The 12228-nt window shown below is 48.5% G+C and overlaps 1 protein-coding gene across 2 annotated transcripts in view; it reads right to left on the bottom strand.

Moving 5' to 3' along the window:
- Window positions 1–12228, bottom strand: part of LOC119977893 — a 164686-nt gene that overhangs the window by 135227 nt on the left and 17231 nt on the right. The window contains exon 1 of one of the 2 annotated variants that reach the window (XM_038819180.1): window positions 7512–7609. The exons of the other annotated variant lie outside the window; for it this stretch is intronic. Coding sequence (XP_038675108.1) covers window positions 7512–7560 — 49 coding nt within the window. The 5' untranslated portion in view covers window positions 7561–7609. Of the gene's footprint in view, window positions 1–7511; window positions 7610–12228 lie in introns of those variants that run through there. 2 annotated transcript variants of the gene reach the window in all.

The raw sequence follows: 12228 nt of genomic DNA, 5'->3' as shown, positions 1-12228 counted from the left end.
AACTGATGGGCTTTTAGTCAAATGACAATGGTTCCAAGGTCATTATTATCCTTTTAATTCAAGATTTTTATAGAATTCAAATTTCACCATCTACCGTGGTGGGATTCGAACCCAGATCCCCAGAGCATCTCCCTGGGTCTCTGGATTACTTGTTCAGTGACAATATCACTATGCCACTGCCTCCACATCTCATGATAGGAAACCAAATCCAAACCTGCCTTGCAGCCTGCATTCCCACCTCAAGTACACGATTGGACAGCTCCTCTAGCCACAGTCTTGTGTATGATCAGCCACTTAACAACAAAATTGGTACAGCACCTCCTTCCAGAGCCGCTGCCACAGTGACAATCACACTTCGGACAAAATTCAGTCCATCGTTGTGATGTTATGTCTTGTGTAGGGAGTGTAAAAGGTTAACAAGATGATGTTCATGTATCTCAACACTAGATGGCACCATAGAGTATATATATCCTGGGCGGGATTCTCTCAGCCCGGGGCCGGACCGGAGAATCCCCGCGACTGGCGCTAATCGTGCCACGCAGCCCCGACGCTGGGAAGCGATTGTTCGCAGGGCGGAGAATCGGTGGCATTGGCGCCGGTGTGGTTGGCGCGCCGCCGGTCGGGGGCTGTGCCCCCGCCAATTCTTGGCCCGGGATGGGCCGAGCAGCTATTGTAAAACATCCGAGTCCCACCTGCTCTCAGCCGGCGGGACCTCGGTGTGGAAGGGTCCGGGGCGCCCTGTGTGGAGGGGGGGACATCTGATGTGGCCTGGCCCACAATCGAGTCCCACCAATATGCAGGCCGGCCTCTCTGGCTGGGGGCTTTCCTTCTTCCGCACCTGCCCCGATAGCCCTGCGCCATGTTGCGCCAGGGCCGGCGCATACAAGGGAGCCACTGCTCATGCGCGCGTTGGTGCCGGCCCCCACTGTGCATGCGCGGACCCCGCATTGCCTAGTTCACACCATGATTGCAAAGTAGCATTAGAATATTCTCGTAAAATGTGCCGTGGTAGCAAAGTAGTCAAAAATATATGTACAGAAATATTGAATTGGGAAAGCGAAATTCCACATTGGGGCTGACTCCGTTGAAGGGTGGCGCAGCTAAAAAATCAGCGTGCTTCAAAAGAAGGCCGTTTTGCGCAGGTACGCCTGGGAAGAAAATGCGATCCAGTTCACCATTCTGCGCATGCGCATGACCATGTTGCACATGTACACTTGAAAAAACAGCGCACTTTGGAAATCAACCATTCTGCACATGACAATGACAGGTTTGCGCATGATGTCACAAGCATGATGACCTGCACATGCTGTGGCCACGTCCACTCCTCCGGAAAAAGATGTTCGAAGTGCAACAAACTGAATCAATTTGCCTCGCAATGCTGCAGAACATTGATAAAACAAGAATTTTGCAGAATAAAACAAGAAGAAAAATTTAACAAATCTAAAATTAAAGAGGATAAACTCAAAATCATAGATGATGAATTGGATTTGGAAGATATACCGTATATACTCGCGTAACGTGCGACTTTTGAGCACCTAATTTGAAGCCTAAATTTCGTGGGTCGCATGATACGCGAGGTACAAAAATCGCGGGTGTGAAATGCTGGCCAAGATAAGTCACATAGCATCCAGCTAGCTTTACTAGCGTCGTTCAGCCACTTGCCGTTTCCATTCATAAAAACATGAATGGAAACGTCAAGTGGCAGAACATCTTCCCATCAGAATACTACTCTTCAGATTTTGACCACAGCATTCTGATGGGAAGATGTTCAGCCACTTGACGTTTCCATTCACGTTTTTATGAATGGAAACGGCAAGTGGCTGAACAACGCGAGTAAAGCCAGCTGGAAAGCTGTTCGAAATTGCGAACAGCTTTCACAGCAGAATCAACTCTGCAGAAACCACACACAATGATACCATTTGGAAGTTTTAGTTTCCAAAATTAATTTCCAAAAAAGTCACTCGCATGATACATGAGGTATACCATAAAATCATGTTTTGGGGACGAAAATTTAGGGGTCGCATGATACGCGAGATCGAAGGATACGCGAGTATATACGGTATTCATTATTGACCCAAGTGACATAATAAATATAATTGCACTAAAGATAGATGGGACTAATAAATTGATGAAATTGCATACTGGTGCGACATTGAATAACAGTAATCTGACAGATGGTAATGCTGATACTATTGAAGACAATTGGACAATTCCAGTAATGCTGAATGCCACATTAATCAACTGCAAGCACATCATGCGAACGAGTTCCAATCTCCTCAGCAACTCCGATTTGAACCGCCTGAGAGTTCAACTGACAGTTTATGATCAATTAGAAAGGCTGATCACCTACAGTAAGAATGTGATTGAACCAATAGGGGTATATGACCTAGAAGCATGGGTGCACAATCGAAGTCACATCATACAATTCGCCACAAAGCGAGAGTCCATATTGGGAGCAAAAGTGTGCGAAGTTAAATGACAGTACGTTCCAGACAGCGGGAAGATTATTGTAACTGCCCTCAAGATATGATGCCGCCATCATCTGATGAGGGCAGTAAAGAAACAGATGACGAGTCAGAAGAAGAAGAAGACTATGAAGGTCTATCTGGTTTATTTGCAAAAGTGATCACAAGTAGCATATAAGCTGTGCAGGACAACGGCAAGACTGACAGATCTCAGCTGGACTGTACAGAGGCTGACAATGAAAGTGCAACAGTGAACAGATCAATTCAGAGCACAGAAATTGTGAATAGCCTAGAAGAGAATGAAGACATCTTGGAGAAGTTGACTCCCGATGAGAAGCACACAGATGTCTGATAATCCAAAGGGAACAGATATCAAAAACCTCAAAATATACTTTAGTTAATCCAAAGGGAACTGATAGTAAAATGTGAATCAGATAAGCCAAAAGGAACTGATCTTGAACACACAAAGCGTAAAACACCAGAGTTTGAAACCAAAGAACAACTAACCAAACACATTGCAATTTAATGGAAATAAAGTGTTTGGACTTGCCTAAACACTTGACAAACCATACAGTATGGAAAGCAATTCAAATGGTAACCAAGCAAGGGACTGCAGGACATTGTGTGAAGAACATCTACTATTTGTGATAGCATAGACAGATATGTGTAAACCATACCAAGTTCACGCATGATGGTACAAATGCCAGCAAGAAAAGGACATTGTTTAGAAAAAAACGTCTTTCTGACAGTCTAGAAGAATTGGTCCTTGCTAAAAAACAGAAAGCAAACCAATTTTTTTGACAAAGGGGACAAAGGTGACAAGATATCCACACAACAAGCACAAGAAGAAGACAACAGATGTGCAATACACAACTGGATTGAGAAGATCATTCAGAATCAGAAAGAAACCTGAAAGACTTAATTTGTAAACCTTTAACAAATTTAGAATCACTTGTTAACTTTTTGGTATACATACTATATAATATTACAATGTAATATCATTGCTTATATTTTACTGTTTTTTACTATACAAACGTCTTCAAAGAAAGGGGGATGTAATGATATGTATAGTGTTGGAGTGTAAAGAGTGAACAAGATTATGTTCATGTATCTCAATACTAAATGGCACAACAGAGTAGTCATATATATATCCTGTACCTCCCAGAGTTCTAGAAGAGAAAATAAGAGAGACGGTGAGAGAAGATTGAGATAGAGTATTAGTTGTATTAGAGAGTTATAATAGATTTCTGCAGCACAGATTTAATACTGTTCTTTTCTTAGCTATTACTTTGTATATGAATTATTTAAAGTAGTGTAAATAAACTAGCTTTGTTTCAAATACATAGAACATAGAACATAGAACAGTACAGCACAGAACAGGCCCTTCGGCCCTCGATGTTGTGCCGAGCAATGATCACCCTACTCAAACCCACGTATCCACCCTATACCCGTAACCCAACAACCCCTTTAACCTTACTTTTTAGGACACTACGGGCAATTTAGCATGGCCAATCCACCTAACCCGCACATCTTTGGACTGTGGGAGGAAACCGGAGCACCCGGAGGAAACCCACGCACACACGGGGAGGACGTGCAGACTCCGCACAGACAGTGACCCAGCCGGGAATCGAACCTGGGACCCTGGAGCTGTGAAGCATTTATGTTAACCACCATGCTACAGTACATAGCTTGATGTTCTTTGTCAACACTTACGACTTTAAGCCACCTTGAAGTACTTCACAAGGAACATTACAATTGTGTCAGTATTTTTAATCAAAAGGTTAATGTAAGGACAAACACTATTGTGTATTAATCTCATAGTAATCCTTTGGTTAAAAATAGAAGAAAAAAAGTAGAGGAATTTTACACCCAATACCACAAATATTGGGCACGATCTAACCAAATGAGTTGCATAAGCAAGCGCCTTAAGCGATGTGTTTCCAGGCGCTCACAGCATGAGAAACACCCTGCTATCTAACATCCTCCATTTAGATATGAGGTGGCAGTGGGGAGTGCGTGCCCGAGGCCACACTCAGCTCCGTTCTTTGCACTGAGGAGCTCCGTTCGCCGGAACTTCTCAGTCAGCGAGAGATCGGGATGCCTTTTAAAATGGCGTCCTGATCTCTCAAGCTCCTGTTGCGGCCCCCCCCCCCAATCTCCAACTCAAGATAAGGGAGCTCCTGGGCACCCCACCCCTCCCCACGTGCACACAGTGCAGCCTCCTTTCCCGATCACTTGGGAATGCGCAAAAATGCCACTTTGGCAGTGCCAGGCTGGCAAGCTGGCAGTGCCCCTGACAGCTGGCAGTGCCCCTGACAGCTGGCAGTGCCGCCTAGTCAAATTGGCAGTGTCAGGCTGACACCCAGGCTGCCAGTGCCAGGATGTCTGTGCTAGGGTGTCTGGGTGGCGCCAGCAGTGCCAGGGTACAGCCCTGCCCAGACAGCATGCACCTGGGGGCCTCCAATCCCGTGGGAGACCCCACATGTGCCATTCCATCTGGTCCCAATACTGAACGCCGCTCATCCGAGGTTCCAATCGAAGGGGATAGGTCCTAATGCCTTGGTTACCTTGGAACTGCATATTACATTGAGACTTGCTGTCTCGCTCTAATATGCAGATTTGCTCAAATGTGATCCCGCCCACAATGGGCAGGCTTCACATCGTCATGTCTCACGAGATCATATTAGATCTTGCAAGACAAAGCCGTCCAGGTATATCCTGGGAGCAGGGGTCTCAAAGAACAAAGAACAATACAGCACAGGCCCTTCGGCCCTCCAAGTCTATACCACACTTGGCCAAAACCCTCAGCATTTCCTAGTGCTGTATCCCTCAATACCCATCCTATCCATGTATTTGGCGAGAAGCCTTTTGAACGCCGTTAATGTATCTGCTTCCACATCCTCCCCTGGCAGCACATTCCAGGCGCTCACCACCCTCTGTGTAAAAAAGCTGCCTCGCACATCTCCTCTAAACTTTGCCCCATGGACCTTAAACCATGCCCCATAGTGACTGACCTCTCCACCCTGGAAAAGAGAACCTGCCCATCCACTCTGTCCATGCCTCTCATAATCCTGTAGCCCTCTATCAGGTCACCCCTCAACCTCCGCCGTTCCAATGAAAACAGTCCGGGTTTATTCACTCTCCACATAGATAACACTCTCCAGACCAGGCAACATCCTGGCAAACCTCCTCTGCACCCTCTCCAAAGCCTTCACATCCTTCTGGTAGAATTGTGCACAATATTCCAAGTGCGGCTTTACCAAGGTTCTATACAACTGCCAATTGTATAGACTTGCCAATGTTTAGACTCGATGCCCCATCCAATGAAGTCAAGCATTCTGTATGTTTTCTTGACTACCTTGTCAACTTGTGTTGCCACTTTCAAAGATCTGTGGACCTGTACGCCCAGATCTCTGACTTTCTATATTCTTAAGAGTTTTGCCATTTTCTGTATATTTCCCCTCTTTGTTAGATCTATGTTAGAAAATGCATTACTTCACAATTGTCAGGATTAAACTCCATTTGCCATTTCTCTGCCCAAGTCCCAAGTCTCCAACCTATCTATGTCCTGCTGTATCCTCTGACAATCCTCAATACTGTCTGCCACTCCACCAACCTTGGTGTCATCTGCAAACTCACTAATCAAACCAGTTACATTTCCCTCCAAATTGTTTGTGTATACTACAAACAACAGAGCCCCTAGCACAGATCCCTGTGGAACACAACTCGTCACAACCTTCCATTCAGAAAAACACCCTTCTACTGCTACCCGTCAGCCTTCTGTGGTCAGGCCAGTTCTGCATCCATCTTGCCACCTCACCTCTGATCCCGGCAGTACAGGCCACTTTGCACCGCGGCACAATGATTTTCAGGCGCAGTGTGGTCGGTAGATCGCGCCCATTATTTTGTAATGAAATTGCTTCTCCAACCTACTACTGTCAGTTTGCTGGATAGTCTGATTGTAAAAAATTGAGGGTGTGATTCAGCAGACTTAAAACTAAATGCAATTTTGGGTGTGTTTGGCAGGGTGTTCATTGGCGGCTACAGCGCCAACATTCACTCACCGGTGTTCATGGGCACTTTGCCAGTTTTCTGGGCCTTGGGGATTTTTTCCCCGCCAAGGCCACACTTTCGTCTATTTCCTGCTATGGCTTCTCGCAGATCACCGGCAGCCCCGATCTCTGCAACGCCTCCCCCCCCCCCCCAACTTTATGGGCCCCGCTTCACCCTCCCTAACTTCTCATGGCTGGGAGCCCGCCCCACCTCACCCAGCCCCCTAATGTGCAAAGAGCACTGGCAATGCCAACTTGACACTGCCTTCCTGGCACCATGTATTACCCCACCCTGCCCTTGACCACCCGGGGGGCTCTAAAGACCTGCCACATTTGTGGAAACCAGTGGTCTTGCCGTATGCCAGTAGAGTCATTTAAATATGTTGGTCTGGATCACGCCCTGGGTGGGCGAGACTCAGATCGTGAGTCGAGTGACTCGCGATCAGCCCAATGCAGTGCCCCATTTGGGGCTCTTGTGGGATTCAACCGTAGAGGCTGAATTGTACCATGAATCTCTCTCAATAAAAACAGAAAATGCTGGAAATACCCAGCAGGCCTGGCAACATCTGGGAGGTAGAAACAGAGTTAAGACTCTCTCCAAAGACGCTATCAGATCTGTTGCGTATTTCCAACATTTCCTGTTTTTAATCTCTGATTTCCAGCTTCAGCAGTATTTCATCTGAAACTCCCTGTTGCTCAATACCTGCTGATAAGAATTTTACCTCAAAGTAGAAACAATTGAATTATTGCAAACATTCACCCAGTCAGTTGCAGAGAGCACTTTGTTCAAATGAGAAATGAAGGTTCCCCAAGCATTCGGTACACCGTTCAGAGTTTGCTCTGCAATCTACAACGCACAGAGTTTGTTAAACCTCAATCAAAGCTTGTTCAGATCAAAGTGTTAAATTGACCATCGATGCAGCCAGTGGAATGTCTCTTTCTTTCCCATCTGAACACTTGAATTCTTTGAAACAAAGCGTGTTTGGAAACTTACCATTTGCGCTGAGGAACAAACATATAATAAGACAGACGATATTGTCCATTTTCGGAAAAAGCCAGAGGCACGTCTGATAGCAATCTCTGCTCTGATCAGAAAGGAAGTAACTATGTCATGTGATAGAAAACCAAATCATTACCCAAATTTGCATTATTCCTCCACAGTCTACTTTAAAACTGCTGTAAAAACCACCAGGGTTTCACAGATCGCTAGGCAATACAGATATGGGTGACAATCTAGAAATAGAGGTGGCTGTTTAAAAAATCGGAATTACCAATTTAAATCAGAGATGAGGTGAAATATTTTTGTTGTGGATCTTTGTAACTCTCCTCCTAAAAAAGTTGTGGAAGCAGAGGGCAGAATCTTTGAAGAAAAGTGTCAGTTCTCGTGAGAAAACAGTGCACAACCCACCAAAACCATCAGCGGGATTTCTCACAGAATTTTGAGCCTCTTAAAGAAAAGTTTTTTTCTCCATGTGAATCACACCGCACTCTTGACAGCCTCCTGCTGATTCGCTGTTCCTGGGAGAACCTATTCACCGCAATTGGATAGTTCACATAAACATCTCCCCAGCTCTTTGTTTCAGATCCATTGGAGGAGATGGCTGCCGGGAAGCCAGCAGCATGTTTCTCAGAGTGATCACTGGCTAGACTTCTCCTGGATGGTGTGCAGCAGAGGCAGGATGTTCTGTACCCGCATTCCACAAAGCAACCCACCAGCAAAATAGCTACCCCTGCCTGGGAGGGTATTGCAACTTGATGCGACCATGCATTCACACGAGACGATGAGTAGAAGTGAACAGTGGTTTTAATCAGCTAGATCTGTGCCTGCCTGCGACTGCTCTGTACTGAGAGCCGCCTACAGGCAGCAGATCTATATACCTCCCCCGAGGGGGCGGAGCCATAGGCGGAGACCACAAGGGTATCAACATAATACAATAGTGTAATACAATACAATGGTGAATGGTAGCAGTAATACATTCACCACATTCACCCCTTGTTAAAAAATTGAAGGCCGGCAGTGGGGTGAAGTGGGTTCACAGATCGAGTCTGTCCGGTGCCTTGATCGTTATCCGTGATTGCCACAGCTCCGGATTCGCTGCGGGCAGGAGTATTGAACTCGTCGCTGCGGGCACAGGCGTTGAACTCGGCGCTGCGGGCACGGGTGTTGAGCTTGTTGACTCCGGGAACATGTTGTCTGGAGCTTCATCACTGTAGGTCGGCGATGGGGGAGGGGGGTGTAGGCTACGTAGGGGCGGGGGCGGTCTCCAGTGTACGGTGGGGGGGGGGTAGGTGGTGGTCGCAGGGGAACCGGTGGGTGCCAGGTCCCAGAGGAAGACTGTATCTTCTCGGCCATCGTGGTGCGCCACGTAGTCATACTGAGGGTTGACTTCGATATCACAGTGGCTGTCTAATTTGAGCAGGACTGTCTTGAACTTGGACTTGTCCTCACCATCAACGAATGTGAGGGAGTTGAAAATATGGATGGCGTGGTCCCCGGCTGTGGAGAGGAAGAGGGCAATCTTTCTGGCATCTGAGGCAGCTTCCAGATCTGCAGCTTCGAGGTACAGTTGAAACCTTTGTTTAAAAATCTTTCAGTTCGCACCGATGTTGCCGGTGATGCGGAGCAGCGGGGGAGGGCGACCACAATGCCAGCGCGCAAGTTCACCGACTTGATGGTGACGTTATCCAAGTACGGGAACGTGGCCCGCAGCCCATACTAGTCAACCATTCGGTCCATCGTTCTTTGGAACACCGAGACGCCCTGAGGAAGTGGAAGAGGTGTGTTGATTGGTCTTTCAGCGTGTCAGTCAGTGTGTGTCTATGCACCATCATATACTTGTGTGTATATTATGACAGCTGTCATTAGGGAGCTGCTGCTTTGGAATCCACACCACCACCAATACCATTCCAGGTGGTTGGCGGAGATGCAGGCTGTGACTGCCGGGGTGATCAGGCTCGGAGACGTGCTGGGTGGCAGAGTGGGCTGGATGAAACCCCATGAGTTGGTTAGCGTGCAGTGGTGAGTATCCAGCTCAACATTCATGACCTTATCATGGTCATGCTCGGACCGGATGGCACTCATGTTCTCAAGGCGGCGTCAGTGTGCACAGCTCTGCTCAGACGGAATTTCACATTGACCCCAAGTCCCAATGCCCCCTCCCCCTTTCAGGATCCGGAGCTCCAAAGCCTCAGCCTTCTTGAGGAAATGCCACCCATAACCTTTCACATTGTTCGGAGAGTTTTTTTTTATTATCTGCTGTGGTAGTTACCACTGATGTATATATTAGGTGATTTATGGTAAGGCCCTGTACTACAGGTACGGGGGATAGTTCCCTGCCTGCTGGCTCTGCCCAGTATGTGGAGTATAAATATGTGTGCTTCCAGTCCAGCAGCCACTTTGCCAGCTGCTGTAGGAGGCCACATATCTTAGTGTAATAAAGCCTCGATTGGATCCAACTCTCGTCTTTGTGCCCTCTTCCTCTCCACAGCCGGGGACCACGCCATCCGTATTTTCAACTCCCTCACATTCGCTGATGGTGAGGACAAGTCTAAGTTCAAGACAGTCCTGCTCAAATTAGACAGCCACTGTGATATAGAAGTCAACGAATGTTTTGAACGCTACGTCTTTCAACAGCGTCTGCAGGGTAAGGATTAACCTTTTCAATCTTTCCTCACCCATCGTCGCATCCTCGCACAATCCTGCAATTACAGATCCACCTCCGATTCAATGGTCCACGACCAGATCATTTTCGGTGTGCACTCGGACCCCTACGCCAGCAGTTCCTCAAAGTTAAACAGATCATTCACGCTATAGACATCGAAACCTGCATTCTGCATGAGCTCGCCACTAACCGATACTCGCACATTCAAGCAGCAGAGACGGCGCGGCAAGGCCCCCACGAAGCAGAGCGGGTGCAGGCCGTAAAACAGCTCCAGGGCCTGAGCCTGGATGAGGGCGGCCATTTCGCGTGCATTTCTCGGGCTCCCGCGCATGCGCGCAACGTCCGAGGGGACGGCGAAGCCGAAGACCGAACTGCGCAGGCACGCACTGCGTACGACCGCACCGCGTATGCGCGGTGGCGCACTGTGAGTTCTGACGTCACGACGTGCAACAACTGTGGCTCCACCCACTTAAAGAGGCAATGTCCCGCAAAATCCCGATGCTGTCTCCCGTGTGGCAAGCTTGGCCACCGCACAGCCCTGAGCGGGTCTGCTCAAACAACTACCTCTCGTCGCTCCCACCAGCTGCGCAGGGATGTTCGGACCGTCCAACCACCAATCACCGATTCCGACTCCGACATTGTTCCGGACCCTGACACTGAGGATCTCAAATCACCATTCCGGGTGGGCATCATCACCAAGCACACGGTGCTTCAGAAGAAAAAAGCCAGGCCTTTCCCAGTGCTGAGCAATGATCCGGACAATGAGTGGTGTGCCACCCTCACGGTCAAGAAATCTCGCATCCGATTCAGGCTGGACACCGGCGCTTCAGCCAACCTCATTGCACGGTTGGACCTCGACAGCCTCCACGTTAAGCCAACCATCCTGCCATCCGCCTGCCAGCTTCTCGGCTACAATGGCAATGCCATTGCTGCCAGTGGCTCATGCCAGCTTGTGGTGTTGCACCGTTCTTTAAAGGCCACCCTGCCCTTCGAGGGTCCACTAAAGCTTCCCTGCTCGGTGCTCAGGCGTGCAAGATCCTAAACCTCGTCCAACGGGTTCACTCCGTGTCACCCGCTGCGGCTTCAGCATCACCGCACACCGACTTTCAAACACAACTGAAGAACATCATCACCCGATACCACACCATCTGCGAGGGCATGGGCACACTCCCATACATGTACAAAATTATTTTAAAACCAAATGCCACGCCTGTGGTTCATGCACCTCACTGGGGGCCGGCGCCCCTCAAGGACCACCTCAAGCAGCAGCTGTAGGACCTCCAGGACCAGGGCGTAATATCTAAAGTAACAGAACCAACCGACTGGGTCAGCTCCATGGTGTGTGTTAAGAAACCATCCGGAGAACTATGCATCTGCATCGAGCTCAAAGATCTGAACCATAACATTATGAGGGAACACTACTCTATCCCAAAGCGCGAAGAACTCACCTGCGAAATGGCTCGCGCCAAATTTTTCACAAAGCTGGACGCATCCAAGGGGTTCAGGCAGATCCAACTTGACACATCCAGTCGGAAGCTCTGCACCTTTAACACCCCATTTGGCCGGTATTGTTACAACCGGATGTCGTTTGGCATCATCTCAGCCTCGGAGGTGTTCCACCGAATAATGGAGCAAATGATGGAGGGCATGGAAGGGGTGCGGGTATATGTAGACGACCTCATTGTCTGGTCTACCACCCCACAGGAACACATTGATCGCCTCCAATGCGTCTTCCAGAGAATCCATGAGCATGGCCTCCGCCTCAACAGAGCCAAATGCTCCTTTGGTCAACTAGAATTCGTCGCCCGCCACAGAGACTGAGGGCACGATTCTCCACCCCCCTACACCGGGCGGGCGAATAGCGGGAGGGCCCCCTGACATTTTTCACGCCCTCCCGCTATTCTCCCCCCCCCCACGCCCGACCCACACCACGAATCGCGTTTTTTACGACGAGCGGCGATTCTCCGAGGTCGATGAGCCGAGTGGCCTTTGCGCCCATTTCAACACGGCACCAAACACACCTGCTTGCTGCTGTCGTGAAACGGGTGC

The sequence above is a fragment of the Scyliorhinus canicula genome, chromosome 14 (assembly GCF_902713615.1).
Source record: "Scyliorhinus canicula chromosome 14, sScyCan1.1, whole genome shotgun sequence".
NCBI lineage: Eukaryota > Metazoa > Chordata > Chondrichthyes > Carcharhiniformes > Scyliorhinidae > Scyliorhinus > Scyliorhinus canicula.
This window is presented reverse-complemented; position numbering and strand designations above follow the sequence as displayed.